Source organism: Sander vitreus, chromosome 20, assembly GCF_031162955.1.
Source record: "Sander vitreus isolate 19-12246 chromosome 20, sanVit1, whole genome shotgun sequence".
Classification (NCBI taxonomy): Eukaryota; Metazoa; Chordata; class Actinopteri; order Perciformes; family Percidae; genus Sander; species Sander vitreus.
The window spans coordinates 7,677,256-7,699,692 of NC_135874.1; the positions used below are offsets into that span (position 1 = coordinate 7,677,256).

The following is a 22,437-nucleotide window of genomic DNA, read 5'->3' on the forward strand; positions in this document are numbered from 1 at the left end:
AGCCCCTAACTCAATGTTAGTCAGGATGAGCTTGCAGGTGCAGGCAGAGAATAGATATATCCATATATATTCTATTCTATTACTTCCCTTGGTTAAATTTTTACTTCTTCATTAATTGCATTTATCAATTGAGTGCCTAGTTGAGTAAACAGGAGATATTAGAGAAAGATTATTTGAAAAAATAAATAAAAAGTATATGCAATTTTGCTGATAGACCAGAATGACTGATTTAAAAAAAAGCTATAAAGAAGAAGAGGGAAGGCAGATACCTTGGTTATAGAGGCTTCAGTGTAAGTGATGGGAGAAGGAGAGCGACAGACAGGAGGAGAAGAAACCTCACTGTTAGTTCCCTCCTCCCCGGACTCCTCAGTTACAGGAGACAGGAGGGTGTGACAGCGGCCAGCCATCATCTGACACGCCATGCAAGAAACATTAACAGAAGAGCAGACATGCAAGGTGGATTGGGAAAGATTAATCATATGTAATGAGTTTTTTTGATAAAAGTGGCACAATGCACTTTTCAAAAACACATATCAGTCAAATTAAATCAATAAACCCCTTTAGAAATAGCAGAATTAGTTTTTAAGTAGACAATGCCATCACCAACAATGCAAACAGATTTGTCAGCACCACTAAGTTATGTGGTTTATTATGTTCTCTAACCATGACGGCTTGTGCTGAAGATTTTTTGGATTTCTCCCCATCCTCCTCAGGCAGTCCCTCCACATCACTCACTGTCAGCAGCATGGTGGCATGCTTGGCCTTCACTGCCAGCACCTTGCATTTTGAGTTTAGTGAGGCAATCTGCTCTTGGTAACCTTTGATCTTCTGGGCCAGCTCCTATTCAAAAATACAAAATGTGCAACTTATTATAGGGCTATGAGGAAATTTCACCTATAATGCCACAGTACAGAAGATTGCAGTTTATTAGCTGAATAGATAAAGATGTTGCAGCATAGCTGATCGGCATTTAGTACTGCTGCTAGATTGCAAAAGATGTTCTTGTTTATGTGTGTTACCTACATTACATTACATGTAATTTAGCTGATGCTTTTATCCAAAGCGACTTACAATTGCTATATATTTCAGAGGTCGCACACCTCTGTAGCAACTAGGGGTTAAGTGTCTTGCTCAGGAACACATTGGTTGATGTATTGCAGTAGGATTCCCACACCAAAGGCATGTGTCATATCCACTGCGCCATCACCTACCTACAAATTTATAAAGACATGCAAGCATGTCATACTTTATTTGTTATGCCTGTATTACACTGGTGACTTGTCCAGGGTTCCTTCCCGTCAATTCCATTCTTCCTGCTCAGGAAAGGTGGGTTAAGTGAGTGAATTAATGTATTGTACTTCATGGTGAAGGATCTGGGCCTGCAGCTCCTGGATGTTGTTTGTGGGGATCGGACGGTCCTGAATGACGCAGTGTGCTTCCTCTATCAGTCCCTGTAGGTCTCTCACTTCCTGTTCATATTGCTCGTACTGCACCACTGCTTCCTAGATTTAAAAAAAAAAAATGAAATTGCTTTGGTAAGGTTAGATGAAAAGTAAAAACCTCCAAAATGTTTTGGTTCTTTTGCAGAATTTTAAAAAAGAAAACCTCTCAAAATATGCAGAGAACTATATGAATCTTTCAGTTCATGCGAAACCTTCTTAAATCATCAAGCTTGTTTACTTGGCAGCACTGTGACTTAAGTTGCTAGCCGTGCCCTCCTACAGACACTATGCATTGCATATTGTGCCAGAATGCAGGACAATATGATGTTACTACAATATGAAGTTACCGTGCTGCAGCAATAATGCCCCCTACTGTACCTGTAGGATGTTGCATTGCTGAATGGCCACGTGCTGCAACTGACTGGCCTCTTGCTGCAGACGCAGCGCTGTGCGACATATGGCAAGGTTGGGCATCACCTCCTCTGGGACCCGCAGAGCACTCTGACACAGCTGCACTGCCTGCACCTGCTGCTTGAAGCTCTCCATATCTGCCAACAGACGCTGCAAAAACAGGGAACGTTTACATCGTGTGAAACTGCTATAATGTGCAAAGTAAGCATCCGAGGTGCTTTCTGACAAATGACAGGACATATCTTGGATTATTTTAATGTGGTGTGGTTACCTGTCTCTGAGCCAGCTGCTCTTTGAGGCTCTGGCGTGCCAATTCTGGTGAGGTCAATGTAGCTTGGACCTGCTCCAAAGCAACATGTAGGGCCTTAACTTCATACTCCAGGGCTTCCATACTCTGAGGACATATCATACATGAGTCAATTATAAAGTATACTAATCACAAGGTATGAGCTACACGTATTAATACTTCTTGTCAAATATAATAAAATAGGAAGAGAAGGCAATTCATAAACATTACAAACAAGTGATAGATAAGAAATCTTTTTTTTACCTTATCTGCATCCTCCAAGCTCTGCAGTCGTGTCTTGATGCATTGCTGAAGCTCCTCAGTGTGTCGACTAAGTTCACAAACCTGCTGGCTCATAGACTCGACCTGCAGCACCTCAGACAAAAGCTCCACTTTCTCTGCCATTGATTCCAGGTCTCCATGGAGCTCCCGAGACTCACGAAGGACAGCCTAAAGCACATGGCAACAAGGCAGTGAATAAAAGACACTTGTGGTATAGCCTCCTGTTGGGATTTCTGCAACCCATGCCTTTCGTGAAATGTGTGCAAAGGTAAAAATCCTGACGTGTCTGTGAACTGTGTGTGAATAAGCATGAGTCAAGCTCAAACCATGTCCATCCTTTTATCTTTCCTTTTATAAATAATATGGAGGGTAGAGGGCCCAATAACACTTCGTAAAAAGGTAAAATGTCTGTCTGTTAAATATCACCATAGAACCTATGAGGATGGCTCTCTGGAACCCCAACTCACCTGGTACATTCGTATCTGCTCCTGCAGATGAACAGAAGAGTTCCAGATGATGTTCGCCCTCACCAGGCTTTTGGCTTTCTCCGACCACCTCACAATGAAGTCTAGCATCTCATTATACTCATCTAAATAGCAGACAGCCTGAGGAACCAAGATAAGAGAGAAGTCGCATGGTTAAAGCACAACACAAACAAATAAAGTATGCTTACCAGTCTACCTGTGTCACAATTTCTGAATGTTGTAGCATACAATAAAATCACATTTGCATTTGTAAAGGGGACCTGAAAAGCCAACCTTTTTGAGCCAGTTGTTCCTACAGTCTGCTAGCCGTGTTGTGTGGTGATGCATCTCTGATAGTTTGCTGATGGCGTCACTAAGCTGTTTGGCCAGCAGGGGGTTTCTGCGGCCAAACTCTTGTACAGCAGCATCCAGTTCTGAGAGGGTGCGACCGCAACTGTCCAAGTCCTCAGCCATGCTCTGAGAAAAGCAATGCAACATACATCATTTTAGCATCCTGATTATTTTGTATCTAAAAGTCTTGAAGGATACTATTTATAAACCAGCTGTAGTCAACTACACATTCACAGTAAGACCAAGCTGAAAGAAGTTAAACCACCTTGACTTCTTCTTTGGCATGATCAACATCAGGAGATTTTTCTTTGAATTTAGCTGAGACTGCTTTGAGCTTCTCAGAGATGTCATGGATTCTAGAGCTGAAGTCCTCTTTTATTTCTCTGATTTTCTGAATTTCTCTCTCTTTCGAAAGAACCTAGAACATATTAAGAAATATACATGACTACTTAACACGCATCACAATTTAGATGATACAACATTTAAAGAGTCCCATTAAGGTTTTATTTACATTGAAAGCTTGTCAAATGATACCGTACCTGATCTTCAATAGCACCCAATGCAAGTGAGACCTCAGCCAACTGCATAGAGATTTCAGAGGGCAGTATAGTGTAGAGGTCCAGGTACTTGCTCTGTTGCTGCTCTGCTAATTTATCCACATGCTGACGATAAGTGATCACTTCTCCATGTACAACCTATAACGCAACAAATGGGAGTACCCATGTAACTTTTATTAGAATTAATAACATTCTAATAGAAATGTTCTAGGGCCAACTGGAAGATGAAAGAAGATGGAAGAAGAAAGACGCTGTTTGTGGTTTTAGATGTAAGATATACCTCAAGCTCCTGCAGCAGAGAATCAATGTCTGGTGTGGGATTGAGAAGAAGCTCCCTGGTCTCCTGAATCCAGGCTTTTACAACACTAAGTTCCTTCTCCACTTCCTCTCTGTCCCTTAGTTCCTGAGCTGTTTGTGCCCGCTTTGTCCTAGACTGTGTCAGGAGGCTGGAGGGCAAAGACAAAAATAACTCTACTGAAATTCTGAATAGCAGAATATACGTAACCTAATTTAACTAAATAGTAGAGAATGTTTAAAAAAAAAAATCTCAATTAAAACAATACCACTGGTTAGACACATTTTAATACAGATGTTCTTGTTAAATGCAACCGTTTGTAGGTTTATCTTGTCGTTACCTTTCCATTTGGTCTTGAACAGCTCTGATCTCCTTCAGACTGGGCAGCTCATCCTGTTCAGTTGTTGGTGAAGGCACTTCCACATCGTGCAGCAGGCTGAGAGCGTACTGGCGCAGCAGTGTGAGGGAGGAGAGCTCTCTCTCCAAGTCTTGGCTCAGCAAGTCATGCTGGTCCAACAGAGACTGCAGGGTGGCTTTAGAAGCCTTCTCCACGGCAGTGTCAGGGAAACGACTTTGGAGCTCATCAGAGACTGCTCTCACCTTCACCATCTGTACAAAATGATTGTGAAAGTTTAGCTGCTAGTAAAAAAAAAACTATACTTTTTATTATGAAGTAAACATTTTTCCTGTGGTCCGTGTACCTTCTCTCTAAAAGTCCTCCAATCCTGTGCTGTGTCCTCGAGTACTCTCTCTCGTCCCCGGGCCACGCTTCGTAGTCGTGTCCATCGCTGCCACACAGTAGTCATGGAGCGACTGATGGTGGCCTTGCTTACATCACTTCCCACCAGCTCCAGCTGGGCAGCTTGCTCCTCTAAACCACTCAGCTTCTCTTGGAAGCCATTCACCAGTGAGACAAGGGACTGGAAATTTAAGAGACAATTAGTAAACTAAGCATTCATAGAAGCACCACCCATTTTGTTTGTATGGAAAATGCCTTTGTTTTGGCCTCTCATACCCGATGACTGCATAGCTTATCTTCAGCCTCTTGGCTTGTGGCTGCCTTTGCAGTGGAAAATTCAGTCAGCTTCTTTTCAGCCTCATTCATAAGCTCAATGACAGTCTGCCTTGCCTCCTGGTATGACTTCCACTGAGTCACACAGCTGAGAAAAACAAAATATATCAGAGGATAAAATGCCATTATTACCAAACGTTCTGTATCATCATGGTATATTACATTTGCACTAGGTGTGGGAATCCCTGGGTTCAGTACCTCATGATACGATACACAATACATGGCTCACGGTACCGATAATATCACGATACAGCAATACTGCCATAATCAAGATATTACTAGACAATCCTATAATGATACATCACGATATCGCTCTAACTATGAATACCAAATGCCCATGAAAATGTTAAGTGCCGGTTTCTCACTTTAAATCACTGCAAGTCCAAACTGTTAGAAAACAGCACAATTATTTTTTCAGTTTTTCACTCAGTAAATTAAAATTGCAGAACTATAGAGCAACTATAAGAAAAATGATTTTATTAAAAAAGCATTTCTTTATAAAAAGGCACATAAAAATGCAAATTTAGTGCAAAACCAACCTGTGTATGTAAAACCTGTATACATTTTATGCTCATACATTTTAGAATGACAAACTTGTTTTTGTGTCGATCTGGACACAAGCTCATTATTTTATTAACTAAAATATCAATATTTGGCACCAGCGTATCGATTCTTGTATCGCACAAAGAAGAACAACGACATATTGCTGTATCGCTATTTTGTCCCAACCCTGACATGCACCACCATTTTCTCGTTCTCACTACCTTTGAAGGACATCCTGGTGACACTGGAGCTGATCTCGGACCTCCACGCCTCTCTGCTTGGCCGACTCCACGCTCACACAGAGCTGGTCTTTAGCTATGGGGTTGACCAGGTTCTCCAGCTGAGGCAGTAGGGCCTGCAGCTCCTCCAAGTGGATAAGGAACTCCTGCTCTGTGGCCATGATGTCTCCCTGCTGCCGGAGACACTCCTCATAGTTCTCCACGTCAACGCCCAGGCTAGCTTGCTGCAGGAAGGACACGGCGTCCTCTAGCCATTCACAGGCTGACTGCATCCTGAAGTGGTACTTCTGGCACAACCCCAGGGCATCCTCCAGAGTAATCTTTACGCAAAAGCAATGAAAAAAAAAAAGAATCATCTTTTTAATATTTAGGTATAAAAATACAGATTCTGCCATGAATGCACTTATTTTGATGCTTCACAACAAATGACAAATCAAATACTGTATATGGGCATTAAGGTAACTATAACAAACAGCATTACAGATAAAGCATTTCACTAAAATTAATGCATGATTACCATGTTTTATAGATTACTGAATGTAATATTGTCCCACCTGTTTGGAGCTCAGTGCTTTCTGAACGTCTGCCTGCAGCTTAGCCATTTCTTCTAGGCTTGTGTCTACGTGGGCTGGGACAAGCTCATTTGCGCTGATATACTCCTGTTTCTCCCTGCTACTAAGAGCAGCCACTATTCTCAGTTTCGACTGCACTTCCTCCTGCATGATTTGCTGCTTTCTGATCTCCTCCTGCACCTTCTCCACCCTCACATCAACAATCACAGCACAGCCCAGGTCATCCCTGACTTGCTGCAGCCAGTCCAGGGTCCTTTTCATCTCTGTCTCAAAGTCTTTACTTTGGACAAACCTGGTCTCACACTCTTCAATCAGATCCCCTACTGCGGCCTGCAGAGATCGCAGCTCGTCTTGCCACAGAACCACTTGCTCCTTGGAGGCATCATGGGCTGCTTGATCCACGCGTGGTGCAAGAGTGTCCATCTGCTCCATGAGCCTTGACAAGTGAGAGTTGGCACTCTGGAGACTCCCTGCCAGAGTGTGGTAGTTCTTCAGCCTCTCCTCAGCTGACTGTGTCTCTGCATTCACTTTTACCAGCTGCTCTTTTGTGGCCTTTAACTCAGAGTCAACCTGCATAGCCATTGCCTTGTGGTCCTCAAAGGATTCCAAGGTTTCATCCAGATGCTCTACTTTCTGTTCAACCAACCTCTTTAGGCCGTTGTACAGGCTCACGAGCAGGGTCATTTCCTCTGGGCGCCATGGTTGACCTGTGCTACGAAATCCCTCCTTCTTCTGGTTCAGTTCACTCACAGCTACACCGAGGTTGCTCAGGTCTGCCTGGATCGCTTTGTAATCACTCTGCAAACTGACAACCTCTTCTGTTTGCAGCCCTACAGGCTGTGTGCCCAGACTATTGAACTGATCCTCAAGCTCTTTCAGGGCTTTATGAGTGACGTCTATGAAAGAGGTGTACTCATTCCTCGTGAGAATGGCCTGCTGGATTTTCTCCTGTTTTTCTTTGGCTAGTGCTAATATGCTATTATATTGCTGGGGGAGTGTGTTGAGTTTTTCATCCAAATAGCAGTGGTCTACTTCATTCAGACTGGGCAATATTTCCTGGCCAGCTCTTTGTACAATTAGGAGAAGATTCTCATATTCAATGGCCTGCTCCACTATCTGTTGATACTTTTGTAGCTGCGCTTCCAATTCAGCGTCTCCAACCATCAGATTGATTTCTGGGAACGTAACTATATCAGCTTGTTTTATCCACAGGCATATTTTCTCTAAATCAGTCTTGAAATACTTTCTGGAAACCAGTACTTTTTCCAGCTCCTGAAGTTTCTGGCCACACCTATGTAATGTTTTATCAAAGATGTTTTGTAACTCCTGCAACTTTGTGAGAATCTCATTCCTTTCTTCATCGCTGGCATCCCTCATCAGGTCCCTCCCCTGAGACCACAAGGAGGTCAGTTCGCTCTGATAGGCTTTCAGGCTGCTTTGGATGTTCCTGCATGTTCTGACCTGCTTGGCCAGGTCATCAGGTAACAAGGCAATGTACTCCTCCGCCTGGGCCTTCTTCTCATTCTGCTGGACCCAGGAAATGGACTGACTCACAGCCATCAGGAACTGTGTTCTCTCTGTGAAAGCCTTGCTGAGGTGTTTTCTGCGCTGCACAACTTTCACACTCAGAGATTCCACCTCATTTTGAGTGTCGACAATCAGCTGTTGGAGACGTTGCCGTTCACTGAGGCCCAGCCGGGCCAGCACCCGGTCAGAATCGCCCATGGCCTGTGCCAGCAGAAGCTGCTTGGCTTCCAATTCACTGCAAATGCTCAGGTGGTCAAACAGGAAGCTCTGAGCCAGCTCTGGAGGAGGACTCATTTTCATGGCCTCAGACAGGGCAGGCTGCTGCTCCTCTGCCCAGTCCCGAGCCTCTTTCAGACGGGCCTCCACTTGGCCCATATCTTCCAGGGTCACCACTGAGTCCTGGATTTTCCTCTCAATTAGGTTTTGCATCTGAGACCATCGCTGCTCAAAGTGGCTGATCTGCTCTTTTACCAGCTCCTTGTCATCCAAGTTCAAATGTTGGATGACTTTTTGTTTCTGTTCCTTAAGGTCCTCAATTGTGGCTTTTTGTTCTTCCAGAGTTACTGCAAGCTTCCGTAATGCCTCCAAATGCTGAGATGAACTTTCAGCATCCGTTCTGTAACACAAAAAAAAAAGAATTACACAAGTGTTATGTGGAGGATATGACAATGTAAACAGAATATGTTTTGATCTAGAGAACTGAAATACTAAGTCTGTGAGTAACATTTAAAATGAATTCCCAAGGTGATAACAATGATGGCTTTGAGCTCAGACTTGTGTAATGGTTCCTGATCCCTGAATTTTGTAGAAAGAGCCATGACAAAGAAATCGACAATCGCACAACTGGCATTTTCTTGCAGACTAAAACAAAACGTATCGGCTTTGGTCCTGTCAGGAGATTAATAGAATCAAAGCACAGCAGTATGTGTTGACTAATTGTAATGTATTCTTAATGTACAAACACACCTGGCCAGATTGTCCCACTCTTTGGACACCTGTTCAAACAGCGCCTCCACTGCAGTGATACAGTCATGGTATTCTTTAGACCTCTGCAGGTCCTTCTCTCTCTGGCTCTGCAGCTTGTTGGCCTGGTGACAGAGCTCAAGCCAGGAATGGCCCAGATGGTCAAGCTCTGCATGTTCTGGAGAGTCCTGGCCACCAGTCAATCTGCTCACTGTCTCTGTCATCATGGTCAGGATACTCTGTTTAGACTGCAGTTGCTGGCTGCATTCCTGTGTGACAAGCAATATAGTGGTAGGTAACCCTTAATACATCCAACAGTAAGCAGTCCTCTCTTTACTCCCTACACAACCCAAGCCAAAATGTTGGATTAGATAACAATAACAAACTCACCAACAGATTCATGTTTAGAGTCACTGTACTGTATAGTTGAGGTAAAAAAACAAACGTGTAGACAAACAGTATATCTTCATTTTAATAATCATGCAAAAAAAAATGTGATGAGGATGATTAAGGAAGAGTTCCCCTTTGTGTGCCTTGTCAAGGAATAAATGGCTATGATACTGTTCCCTACCTTGGCTTGAGTCAGCATGTTTTGAGCTATCTTGGTCTCCAACTCCGCAGGCCTTCTTGAGAGGCTGAGGAGCTGCTGCTCCATATCCTGGAACAGGCTGCTCAGATCTTGCTTCTGTTCCTTAATCTCCCTCCAGTCCTCTGAGAGCTCCTGGGCACTGGACATTCTTTCCTCTATCTGCAAAAACACATTTACACCTTCCTACAGTCAATATTTGCAGAATTGTATATTGTGAAAAAGCCCACATTCTATACCACTCATGATATATCTTTACATTATATATATACAGCACACACACACGCACGCACGCACGCACGCACGCACGCACGCACGCACGCACACACACACACACACACACACACACACACACACACAATTTATTAATATAAGAAAATATAGTATATATAATAATATCAATCAATATAATATGTACTTGCCATAGCATGGCTTATATCTAGCACGCATTGGACTGTGTGCCAGCATACAGTATTTCATGAAACTTAGTAATGTGTTGACATAGCACCAAGAAATTTTATTTTAATGTTTTTACAGCCAGTGTACTGACCGTGAGTTTGACCTGCTGGACCTGAGCAGCTGTCACTCTCACAGCATCATCAGACAGGTCGCACACAGAACACACTAGGTCCAGGTACGTGCTGGCCTGCTCTTGAAGGGCCCTGTAGTGCTTCACCTGAGCAAAAGTAATTGATTAAAATAAATTATAGAAAAATAACTTATCGCCACCATTGCTTTCCAAGAGTAGGCACAATTGCACTGTGTCAGTTACCTGCTTCAGTGCTTCCTGCAGACCAGACGGTCCCTGATCGTTGAGCTGAAGCTCCTCCTGCACTGTGGAGAGCCAGGTTTGGCTCTGCTGGAGAGTGTCCTGATGATTCACGTGTTTCTGCAGCTCCCGGTCCAGACTCTGGTACACCTGTTGAACAAGGTGAGGTAAGACCTTAACTAACTTTATATTATAAAAAAAATGTATCTGAAAATTATCAAATGGAGAGGTTTCCTAGTTAGAAGAAAATGAAGAAGATAAAATATCTATAGTTGCAGTGTTGTATTACTCACACGTTGGGCAGTGCTGCAAATGGCAGAGTAGCTATCTCTGGTTCCCTGTTGGTGAGCCTGGACTTGTTGACTGATCTTAGCTTGAACTTGGTCTGTACAGCTGGCTATGAGACCTTCTCCTTTCTGCTTTAAGCTGGTGAGACGCTCCTCAAAACTGGCAATCTCCTCCATTATTGCCTTAAAAAGAACGGTTAGGTATTTCAAAATACATGTTACCAAAAGTAATCCATGTAATTGTAAACCAACGGTATTTTTAGGTCATGTAATGATGTAAACTGAACACCTAATGTTACAGTAAAAGAAAAACTGTAGGACAGTATGGTCAAGGTTACCTTGTGCCGGGCCAGATGCTGAGTGGCCATCTCCATACCGCTGGTCTGCATGGAGTCTGAGGTGACCAGTCTGTTGGACATCTGTAAGAGCCACTTCTCAACCTCTTGCAATTCACTGTTGTAATCCTCATGCTCCTTTACCCACTCCACAAGGTTCTGGACCTGTGTCTGAAACGCAACACACAGCCAATCTCAGAAATTCATGTAGATGTATGACATGTTATCATTAAAATTAAAAAATTAAATTGTTCTTGACAGATTTCTCTTGTGAGCCACCATCCAATGCTGCCTCCCTAAATTACACCCTAGCAGAAACAGCATACAGTAGTAGTGCTCATACCTTAGCTGCTAAGCAGAGATCTTGGTAATCAGCCTGCAGCTTTTTCATGTTGTCACTTATAGTGGGGTCGTGGACTGTGTCGAGCAGGGCCTCTCCTTTCTCAAAGACAGATTTCACAGCCGATTCATGAGACTGCACTGTCTGCTGGATGGTCTGCATATATTAAAAGAGCAAAATATTGTAGATAAAAATCATTAAGTTTATTTTCACTGTATTTCCAAGAGAAACGATTAAACAGTGTTAAGTTACCTTGTACTTTGCTAGCTGAGCCTTCTTCTGGTAGAGTTCAGCTTTAGGCTCTACACTTGATGCTAAAAGGTTCTTGGTCTCAATCACCCACTGGGCCTGGGACTTGTATTTATCCATAAAGTCTTTAGAGAGTGAGATACATTTCTCGAGGGAGCTATGCTCTGTTCGCAGAGCTTCCATCAACTCCTTTAGTTGGAGGAGGCGGCTGTCCACCTCCTCCTTCAGCTGCTCTGCTTCAGGCTCCTCCAAGAATGCCATGGATCGCTCTGTCTTCTCCCTCATTGTCTTCAGGTAACAGTGACCCTGCTCCATGTCTGCCTGAAGAGCCTGGAAGGTACATGGGATAGTGTTGTTAAGTTCTTAACAGATATCACATTTCTGAGTCTGATAGTAATTTCCTCTGATAACATATGTCTTAAAAAATCAGCAACAGTTTGGTCAGGCTAGAGTAGTTATGTACTTATGTTGGAGTCACATGTTGTGAATGGTCTTTACATAGCAGTCAATAAAATACAGAAGGTCTATGTTAAAGAGTCTACCTCTAGTTTTTTCATCTTTCTGTCCATAGCAAAGCGGTCCACTACATCAACACTGATAGCCACAGTGCTGAAGTTTTTCTGAGCTGCGCTGAGCCAATCTGAGAAGGTGTTGAACACACACTGGGCCTCTTCAATGCAAGACACCTCCTCCTGGAGCTGTTTGATTGTCTCCTGCAATATAAAGGAAGGAGGGGGGAAACAATGATCAAAGAAGAATGCAAAAGGTAGCTAAACTGATGACGTCTTTCCAATTATCTGTCAAATTACAGATTTAAAACAAAGATTTTAAACTGAATTGTGGGAGGTCTACTGGTTAAAGAGACAATTTCTCTCAAAAGGTCTCAAGCAACCAAGGCATAACCATTAACACTAATATATAGAATAGGTATAACAATATTATATATAATATTCACAACTATGTATTACTGTGATACTATGTGCTGTGTTCAAAAAGATTTTACCAGTAAATGCAGAAGCAGGACGTGGTAGCGGGCTGTAATCTGGGTGGCTCTGGAACTGATCCGGCTGCTTATATGGGTCTCATCCAGAACCTGCTGAGCCAAGAGACTGAGGCCCTCCATCTCCTCTTGATAAACCAGCACTTCCTCCTGCCAGCTCTGACCAAAAAAGGACCATTAAAGATGTCTCAACCATATTTAAATGTTGCTTCCAATTCATTTTTTAACTTGTTGCAAGATTCTTCTTTTGATTCTCATGTGACTGAAATTACCTGCCCTGATTTAAAATGTGTTATTGTCAGAGCAACTAAAACAGCACTGAACACTATGCATAATTATGCAGATGTATACAACAGTACAAACATGTCATTGTGCATAGCTTCTGTGCATGTAACACTAACTTTTATTAGCTGGAGTTGAGCGTCTTTGGTGGCACAGTCAGACCGGCGGTGGCTACGCAGTTGTGCTTTGGTCTCCATGCCCTTTAGCCAGCTGTCAAGACGCTGAAACTTCTGCTCCATCTGCCGGAGTTTGGCCAGAGCACTGTTGAGCTGAGCCCGGGTATCGGCCAGCCGCCCCTGGTACAACTTCCACTCCTGCTGCAGAGTCTCCAGCGCTCTGTCTTCGATCTGAGGCAGGCCCCAGGAAATGACCAGCTCTCGACTGACCAGCAGGGTGTTTAGCAAAGCCTGGCCCTCTGTACAGTGCAGCTGCAGTTCCTGTTGTTACATAGATGTGGTTGAGCATATTTAGCTGTCTAAACTTTTAGACAATATATTAACTGAATAGAAATTGTCAGACCTGTAGCTTTTGCAGAGTCTCCTCCAGCATATCAACATCACCCTCCAGTTGGGTGTAGCAGCCAAGCTTCTCTTGTTCTTGCTCCAGCCAATCCTCAAATAGTTGGAGGCCCCGCTGATACTCCTGGTGGGCTTTCACCAGCTCCTCTGCACTGCCTACTGCCCTCTGAGGACACAATGAAGATAAGGATTCAGAGACATAATGTGAGAGCTAATTGGTTACTTACTTTGACAACATGTTTGTTGATAGGCAGCCATTGCTTTGAATTGTTTACACTTTACACTCAAACTGTTTTCAGGAGTGTGATGCTCTTTTCCTTGGATTTGAGTCTCACTTGCCTTATGTGAATTTGTGTTTAAAAATAGCAATACAACTTAGCAAAATTACAATAGATAATTATAAGAAGCAATTAAATACAATCTTGTAGATTGTATTTTCTTTTGTAAATTTCTGTTGGACATCACTTTTAATACAGCTACCCAAAAATCAACTGTATCTAAAGCTAAAATATATTTCAACTAAGATTTACTGTTTGGCACTGTGCATATTCTGCTTCATTACCACGGCATTCTCTTTGATAGTGTTATAGCGCTCTTGCAGATCTTGGAGCTCCAGTTGTGTGACATAGTTCTCAGCGATACTGGCACTCTTTGCAGTGATGGTGTCCAGCAGGGTGCTGTGGCTGAGCACTTCCTCATGCAACAACTGAAAAAACAGGGGCACACTATCAATCAACTGTGCATGTTTATCATTCACTCATTTTCACGACTTGTAATATCTAAGGTTTAAAATTCCAAAGTATTCTGCATTTGTAAGTCTATATGAACTTAACTAAATCATATTTATGCCTTTATAGTATACAGCATGACTGAGAAGATTGCAGTACCTTGGCTTTGCTCAGATTAGCAGTTTTGTCTCTCATCTCTGGGCACTGTTTATCAGTGGGGTAAAGACTCTCCTCCACACGCTCCACCCATGCCACAAACTGCCGTACATCCTCCTGGTAACTGGTCCACTGGGACAGGGAACCCTCCAGCTGACTGCCGATTTTTAAGAGTACAACAAAGTCAGACAATTGTGCAGTAGTTGTAGTTGTAGTAATAGCAGCAATACAAGACTTGGCAAAAATGCAGCAGCATTAAGAAGCTGTGTGACACTACTGTTGCTGTGAAGCTACAAAAAGGCAGTTTGAAACACATTCTTAAGTATTGCTTGTGGTAGAGAATTAACCTTTTGCATTGGATTGAGGCAGAGAGCAGGGCATCCCAGGAATCTTTTAGGTCCTGTATTTGTTTTTGGAGTACAGGCACTCCCTCAGCTGAGGTGTTTCTCTGAACCGACTCTCCTTTTGTGATCAGCATCTTCAGCTGGATCTCCTTCTCCTGACGAGCAGTCAGCAGGGCCTGGTGCAACAATGACACATGGACATTAAACACACCACTATAGTGGCTTTTCACAGTATTAACTCCAAATTCTACTACTACCTGTGACTTTTTATACCTCCAGCTTGATCATCCTGCTATCGAGAACATTTTTGTCAGAAGTGGGGGCGCAGTAAGTCTGCAGCATGTGGCTGGTGTCAGCCACCCAGTTCTGCAGCTCCTTCAACCCTTGGGAGAAAAGCTGGTGCTCAGTGGCTATTCGGTCAATCCTTGATGTCTTCTCCTACAGATCCACATAACAGCACACAACCAGAAAATTATCCCTTATAGGATTTAACATCCGAATCCACAGCAGGCTCAACCTGATAATTTCACATGCACAGTTAGATGACCAAAAGACATAAAGGAAATTAGAATGTATATTATATTCTCTGTATAAGCCTTATAGTAACCCAAAAAAAGAAAGAAATTAGTATTTAGTCGTGGTGATTTAGCACATTTACTGTTTATCACTGTTAAATAATGTTAAGTCAGAGCTCGATCCAGTCTAGTGCCTCTGTCTCCTCTTGAACTCCACCCCCAGAAAAGCCCCAGTGCATAAGCAGAGTGGAAGGCATTACTGTACCTTGGTCAGGTTGGTTAAAGCTAGGTACTGAGCAGAGAGCTGCGAGACACGGTGCACAAAACCCTTGCCGGCCGCGTGTTCATCCCACAGCAGCTGGGCCTTCTCTTTCAGCTTGTTCAGCTGAATCTTGTGAGAGGCTAACTCCTCAAGCACAGACTGGAAGAGCACAAGCAGGTTATTTAAGAGGCATGCAGGCTGACACACAGATATAAGAAAATCAGACACAGACTGAGGGGTTAGAGATGGCAACATGGCAACATGGCAAAAAGAAAAGAGGATGAGACATTTGGCAAATGTTAATGTCGGTAAAGCTCTCGGTGGTCATGACGTACAATCAAGGCATCTTAAATTGCTGGTAGACAGTCATAAACAATTATACAATCTAAAAGCAATTATTTTATAGATGAAGCATTAGAGTATTAATTGATATGCTAGACACTGTTAAGAGGACATATGAGAGTAGCAAAGCAGAAAGATGGCAGTCATTCAAAAAGTAAGCAACTGGCAGTTAGTATAAGGGTTTGGCAGTGCTTCCTAAAAGAATAACAGCAATGCTAAAACACAGTTAAATAGCTGGAATGGTGAGTTTCTGTAAATGACCGGAATAGTCGAGTTGGCTCTCAAACACAGATGGTTGTTGCTGCACTTGAACATGAGTGGTCCTGAACGCGAGGGGTGTTCCAAGCTCAGCGGACATTAGTACCTGTAGCTTGTGAAGCTCTTGCTTCTTGGCTGTGAGATCATGGAGCCTTGTGCAGCTCTGGTGTACAGCCAGCTCTGTGGCGTGCAGGCACTCCTGAAGAGGCTCGGCGCTTGCCTCAAAATCTTTCATCTGAGACAAAACGTTCTGAAACGCACAACACAATATAAAGACTATTCTCATGTTTCCTTGACTTAAAATGTATTAAGATACCTTTTTTTTTTTTTTTTTTTTATAACAGCCCCCTATTGGTGAGAAGGTACATTTTTGGTGCTTACTTGTAGACTTGTCTCTCTGTTGTGCAGGTTGGTCATCATGTTTTTCCAGTCCTCTCTGGCAGTGTTCATTTTAGCCCGAACTGCGTCCACTTTGTCCTTAGCTGCGGTACTACAGACGAGCTCCCCGTTCACAACCACAGCATTGAGCTTTGACTGACCTTGATCCCTGTCACTTAGAAACTCCTGAGGAGAGAAGCAGAGAGGAGATGACAACTCAAGCATGTAGTGACACTCTCCACCTTCAGTTCATTGAGGACACAAATGTAAAGGGAATCTTTCATTGTAACAGAATGCATTTTAGTGTGGCAGTATGGCTCTGCTCATGTGATGCTCTGGAAAAAAAATTGTATTCTGACAAAACCTGAGATACACATTTATTGAACATGAACACATGTAAAAAACATTCAAAGTCCATGGAAGACTAAATGCTAGTACGGGAAAAGACTGGGGAGGTGGAGAAGTTACATTGAATAGGCAGCAATGTAGCAGTGAGGATGCATATATCAGTGTTATTGTATTCAGACTGAATAAGCACCAAATGTTTATATGGACCACCGATTGTAAGAGATAGGTCGTGTATATATGTGACAGTATGGAACATGTGGCTATGAATCCCTGTGTCACTGTGCGTGTGCCTGCCTGCCTGAGGCAGGAAGTTATTTTGTTACAGTTATATCTAGGGCTGTCAGCATTAACGCGTTAATGATGTGATGCGATTAAGGGCCGACCACAACACGTTACATTTTTTTATTCGCATTAATCGCATGCCGCCATTTATTAATTTATTTTACACTTCACTTGGCTTTGTGTCGTGCCTAACAGGCTACTATTTTGACCCTTTGCCGCACCTTTACTTATCATCAAGCTGCCATACTTCCTCATAACATATCCTGCTGCTGCAGGAATACTAACGCGGATTCCGGTGCCTCATTCCGGTGCCACTGATATGTCTGCACTTCTCTCTGATGCTCTGAAACAGACGTTACAGGAAACAGAAACATCGCTGCACGTGACGCTAGTTAACACTACATTCGACAGCAGCCGCTAACGTTAGCCTACCGCTAGCTAGCAGCTGGATTAAACACGGTTACAATGCTGACAGCTAAACGGTGTAAAGGGTGACTGTATTTCACTGTAGAGGATTCCAACACCGGGATGTAACAATCTGCATCTGCCGTTGTCGGAAAATCACAGACGGTGCGTTCAATGAAACTGGTAACTTACAGCCTCGTGGTGCATTCAAAGTTATTGTTAATTTGCCCATTTCCCATCTGGTGGTTGTTTTTGTCGTTCAACAGCTATTTACTAGTGAAATAAGTTATTGTATTGACTCTAGATTAAAATGTGTGACTAGATTCACACATTTTCCTTTTGTACAAATACAAAACTTAAAATCAAGTTCATAAAGTCACTTTCTTTGCATTCATTTGATTCCCAATCAAGATCCACTGGTAAGAATTGCTTTCCATTGTTAATATGTACTTAAACACAGTTCTGAAATGCAAAATAATAGAATTTTAAACATGTGATAAAACGTGATTAATCGTGATGAACTATAGAAATTCAGCGATTAATCGCGATTTAAAAAAATTAATCGTTTGACAATAAATTGTTGCAAATTAAAATCCACCTGATGGTTCCCTCATTGGTAATCAAACTTTTAATTATGGCAGTGCAATAGTGACTGAATGTTCCATGGCATTTGACTTTGAGTGCGGTACCTGAATCTTCTGCAAGCTAGATGAGGCTTCATTGAGATTTTGAGGTACGTCAAAGCACTTGGCCGTGTTGATCTTGGCATTGACCAACCATTGCTGGAACTCTCTGAAGACTGAGCGGTACCCTTGTTCCAGCAGCTTCTCTTTGCTCTGGCACTCCCTGGACGCTTGGAGACTGAGACTAGAAACAAGTCATGTATCATTGTTTATCAATTTAGAAATCCAAACATTTTTGTAAATTCTTTGGTCTCAGGCTTGTTGGTGCTTGTTGGTTTGACCATAGGTTGTTTAGGCATTTAATCTAACAGTGTGACCCGTGATCCTGTGTAAATCATATTTACACTTTTCTCACCTGTTGTATTCCTTAATTAGAGCAGACACTCTCTCAGATTGTGTGCCCATTTCCCTGGAGAATCGGCACAGATCATTGAGTTGAGTCTTCAGACTATCTGACACGGGCTCAGCTTTGACAAGCTCCTCCAAAGTGTCCTGGGTAGAAAACAAACAACCAACTACTGATCAACATTAGCATTTCGTATAAATTAGTCATCTACTGCCATCACTGCTTGTTTCCAATTATTGGCAGTTTATTATTGGAACTAAACTAAGCCGAGACCTACCTTTGCTATCTGCCAGCCTTTAACAGCCTCCTCTCCTTCATTTTTTTTCTCTGCTTGAGCCAACTGCAGACGCCAGTCCTTAAGCTGACGGCTGAAGTCGTGCAGGTCCTGCTCCAGCTGTGCTGACAGGCTGCTGAACTCTTGTTCAGAGCTGGCTATCTGGGAGAGGGCAGTCTCCAGACTAGCCCGTGTCTGCAGTGCACCCCGTTCCCACTGGTCCCATGACGAAAAGAGGGCTGCTTCCTCTCGCTCCATAGCCTCATAGCCCCCTGAGCCAGTGTGATCTCTTGACACTGCCCCACATCTTTGAACCCGGTTCAGTCTCTCTCTGCCTCGCTGCTTAGAGTCAAGCAACTCCTGGAAAGACCAAAAGGGATCACAATTGTCATCTCTGTCAAATAAAAAAATAGTTATGAGTAAAGTAACTCCCAAGAGCCAGTTGAACTGGTTTGAACAGCTGGTAAAGATGCATCCCAGGTGCCTCCTGGTGGAGGTATTCAGGTAACAATCAATTGGGAGAAGACCCTGGGTGTTAAATATAAAACACTTTGAAGGACAAAACATCTCTCAGCTGGATGTGACCAGGAGGCAGATAGAGATTGTTTCTCACCTGCACCTTGGAGAGCTTTCTTTTAATGGAGACTGAGTCTCCTGACAGGTCTGACCAGCGCTGGAGTTCCTCTTTTGCTGAAATCAGCCAGTCATTGAAGTCTCTCACAGCATCAAGATACTGCTCATGCTCAGACACAATGCTTTGCATGGACTGCACTTTACCCTTTGTGGAAGAAAAAGACAATGTAAAGATTAAAAACCAGATATGGATGAGGCACTGTCTCATGAAATAGCATTTGCAAATATTTGAATGTATGTTTTAGACTAATTCTGTGGCAGGGAAAGTGGGTTGCCAGTTTGCAACCTTGAAAGTTTGTGTTTATCACAGTTAAAGTCAATTTAATATACTGAAATTCTATCTCATATTGCTTAATGTAACCAGTCTTTAAATTTTGACCACCTTGCAACAAAAGCTTGTGCCTGTATTTAGATCACCTTGACAACAGCTGAGATATCAGCAAAATGTGCATTGAGCTCTGCCCTCGAATCTGGTCCAAATGTCTGGTCAGCAGTTTTTTCGTGCATCTCCACTGCTTTGTCCGTTAGGCGTGACAGTGCTGCCGCATGAGCGTCCACATCAGCCTGGATGGCCCTGAGGCGCTCCAACAAAGCCGACTTCTCTTTGAGGCCTGGCTGCTGAGGCAGAGTCATCCCCACCTCCTGCTCCACCGACTCCATCCACTGCTCCAGTTGGCTTTTACTGTCCTGATAGCTGGTCCACTGGGCTACTGTCCACTCCAGACGACTATGGACAATAATAACATTTTATAAGAAAATTAAGCAGTGCATTTACCCTCAATTATGAACTATGTCAGTGGGCGTTATCAGCACACTGCCTGACTGTTCTCCTGGGGTGCAGAAGATGACACATTGCCTACCTGTGGCAACTCATGGAAGTCATCAACATATTGGCCCAGGCATCCTTCAGGCTCTGTAGCTGTGAACAAATGGCCTCCTGCCCCTCCATTCTGTTGTGCTTCAGGACCTGTTCTCCTTTTCCTACGGTCATGTTGAGCTTCACCTCACCTTCACCCTTCATTAGCAGGATATCCTGCATGTATAAAAGCAAGAAAGAGCCATGGGCAAACTAAGACATACTTTATTAATCCTGCAAGGGTAAATTACTACAAGACAATTTCTGTGTTTCAAAATTTGTCCAGAAAATAAAGAACAATATGTATGGTTCAGGACATTATTCACTGACCTGTACAAGACCTAGTCTTTTTTCCAGGGTCTCTTTATTGCCAAATGTGCTGTTGAGAGACGCCAGGCGCTCCTGGGCTCCGTTAAGCCAGGCCCAGGTAGTCTGCAATGTCTCTTCAAAGGCCTGTTGCTCCTGTAAAGTGAGCTGGCAGCTGCGCAGCCTCTCCCTCCCACGCCTCAGTAAGGCCTGGTGCTGTGACTGCAGCTGAGCTGACACTCTTGTCTCACTACCATCGCCTCGCCCGCCTTCATTCAGTGCTTGGCCCTCTTGACACAGGCGCTCAAACGAATCCCTGCATGGAAAGGTTTCAAATGTAATTAAGCTATAAACAGTACTAGGGCTGCTCGATTATGGAAAAAGATTTAATCACGATTATTTCGGTCAATATTGAAATCACGATAATTTAACACGATTACTCGTTGACTTCTGGAAAGATGTTGCAATTATTGAACTTAAAAAACTGTGGAAAAAGTTAAATCACCTGTTAAAAAAAAACATACAACTGCGAAATTTGCCTTAATACTTTTCCTATTTAAAGTTTATTTTTTCATTCAGAACACAAGAGAAAATAAGAATTTACTTGCAAAACGTAAAATAATTGTTTTTCTCGATTATTCGGTTTTTGTGATCACTGGAAAAATCATAATCACGATTAAATTTCGATTAATTGCATAGCCCTAAAGAGTACTTTGATGTTTGATTGGGGACAAGTATTAGGGATCCTTTTGGAGACATTCAGAGACAATGAAAAAAAATTGAAACAGTCAATTTTCTTTTCTTAGTAAAAACAGACTTGAAGCAGATTCAGCACCTTTCTTTGAGCACTTCCTGCTGATATTCCTCCACCTGCTCAAGCACAGCCTTTTCAGGACCACGCTGCTTGGCTTCAAGCAGATCTGTGGTCATCCTTTTTTCCATGTGCTCCAACCACCACCTGAGCTTCTTAAGGCGACCCTCAAACCTACAAGGAATTTACAATACAATGTTAAATAAATGGTTGGCTTACAAAGTGTTTTACAGACCTGGTTTGTGTGACTCTCCTACCCCTTCATGAGTGATGCACTGTCTTCCAGGATCTGTTGGTTCTGTCTGCACTGCTCCACAAAACTGTCCCAGTCCTGCTGGATGGAGGAAAGGTGCTGCTGGACTTGCCCAGCGCTTGCTTTGGGAAGATGGAGTAAGAGCTTCTCTCCTTCCTCACAGACCTGAGTAAGACGTACTTCACCCTCCTCCACACGATCCATGGCGCCCTGACAGACAAACCACATCACTTATAGCTTTGTATTTGTAACTCCTGGCACATAGGATGTTTTTGAATAAAGGATTTTGGTTATTCTTTCATTTCACCAGTTGTAAATAAGAGCACATTCAAAATTCTACTCTCATCCTCATCAAAGACTATAATTTAGTGAACAGCTATTTCAGTGGAGTATCAGTTTTACCTTTAGTTTCTGTAGTTTACGTTCCACAATTTGAGTGTCTCCAGATCTGTCAGAGCACTCTTTTACTATCTCCCTCTGTTCTGAAAGCCAACGATGGAACTCCTGAACTAGATCTGAGGAGGCAGGGGGAGAAAGATAATTAATAGTGTTTTGCACTCCATGACCACTATAGGAAGCAGAGTGTCTCATTAAAAAGCAAGAAATTAATAGGGGCTACAAAAAGTAAAGTTAATGATCTGGTCACAGAAACAGGAGGTAGTGCAATAGTTTAATGTATTGTGCTGTATTGCATTGTTTAGAACATTAGCATTATGACAGTGTGGCATGTAAGCTACCACATCAAGTGACCACTGAGTAACACTACACATTTTTATTTTTTTTATTTTTTGGGGCTTTTTTGCCTTTATTTAGTACAGCTGATTGACATGAATGGGGGGAGAGAGAGAGAGAGAGAGAGAGAGAGAGAGAGAGAGAGAGAGAGAGAG

General features: G+C 42.9%; 1 protein-coding gene across 1 annotated transcript in view; it reads right to left on the reverse strand.

Moving 5' to 3' along the window:
• Window positions 1-22,437, reverse strand: part of syne1b (spectrin repeat containing, nuclear envelope 1b) — an 82,615-nt gene that overhangs the window by 27,544 nt on the left and 32,634 nt on the right. The window contains exons 46-89 of the mRNA XM_078277361.1: window positions 21,953-22,065; window positions 21,555-21,760; window positions 21,322-21,471; window positions 20,511-20,802; window positions 20,185-20,357; window positions 19,742-20,051; window positions 19,305-19,469; window positions 18,695-19,051; window positions 18,427-18,563; window positions 18,078-18,255; window positions 16,357-16,539; window positions 16,082-16,225; window positions 14,872-15,036; window positions 14,602-14,774; window positions 14,258-14,411; window positions 13,933-14,076; window positions 13,372-13,536; window positions 12,972-13,289; window positions 12,574-12,729; window positions 12,113-12,283; window positions 11,574-11,900; window positions 11,325-11,477; window positions 10,985-11,152; window positions 10,653-10,829; window positions 10,363-10,509; window positions 10,141-10,266; window positions 9,576-9,752; window positions 9,008-9,273; window positions 6,497-8,657; window positions 5,925-6,262; window positions 5,104-5,248; window positions 4,790-5,008; window positions 4,429-4,697; window positions 4,074-4,239; window positions 3,776-3,931; window positions 3,502-3,654; window positions 3,180-3,362; window positions 2,889-3,026; window positions 2,404-2,589; window positions 2,125-2,247; window positions 1,821-2,003; window positions 1,359-1,502; window positions 664-840; window positions 270-410 (exon numbers count right to left, since the gene is read on the reverse strand). Of these exons, the coding sequence (XP_078133487.1) occupies window positions 270-410; window positions 664-840; window positions 1,359-1,502; window positions 1,821-2,003; window positions 2,125-2,247; window positions 2,404-2,589; window positions 2,889-3,026; window positions 3,180-3,362; window positions 3,502-3,654; window positions 3,776-3,931; window positions 4,074-4,239; window positions 4,429-4,697; window positions 4,790-5,008; window positions 5,104-5,248; window positions 5,925-6,262; window positions 6,497-8,657; window positions 9,008-9,273; window positions 9,576-9,752; window positions 10,141-10,266; window positions 10,363-10,509; window positions 10,653-10,829; window positions 10,985-11,152; window positions 11,325-11,477; window positions 11,574-11,900; window positions 12,113-12,283; window positions 12,574-12,729; window positions 12,972-13,289; window positions 13,372-13,536; window positions 13,933-14,076; window positions 14,258-14,411; window positions 14,602-14,774; window positions 14,872-15,036; window positions 16,082-16,225; window positions 16,357-16,539; window positions 18,078-18,255; window positions 18,427-18,563; window positions 18,695-19,051; window positions 19,305-19,469; window positions 19,742-20,051; window positions 20,185-20,357; window positions 20,511-20,802; window positions 21,322-21,471; window positions 21,555-21,760; window positions 21,953-22,065 (10,277 nt within the window). The remainder of the gene's footprint in view (window positions 1-269; window positions 411-663; window positions 841-1,358; window positions 1,503-1,820; window positions 2,004-2,124; window positions 2,248-2,403; window positions 2,590-2,888; window positions 3,027-3,179; window positions 3,363-3,501; window positions 3,655-3,775; window positions 3,932-4,073; window positions 4,240-4,428; window positions 4,698-4,789; window positions 5,009-5,103; window positions 5,249-5,924; window positions 6,263-6,496; window positions 8,658-9,007; window positions 9,274-9,575; window positions 9,753-10,140; window positions 10,267-10,362; window positions 10,510-10,652; window positions 10,830-10,984; window positions 11,153-11,324; window positions 11,478-11,573; window positions 11,901-12,112; window positions 12,284-12,573; window positions 12,730-12,971; window positions 13,290-13,371; window positions 13,537-13,932; window positions 14,077-14,257; window positions 14,412-14,601; window positions 14,775-14,871; window positions 15,037-16,081; window positions 16,226-16,356; window positions 16,540-18,077; window positions 18,256-18,426; window positions 18,564-18,694; window positions 19,052-19,304; window positions 19,470-19,741; window positions 20,052-20,184; window positions 20,358-20,510; window positions 20,803-21,321; window positions 21,472-21,554; window positions 21,761-21,952; window positions 22,066-22,437) is intronic.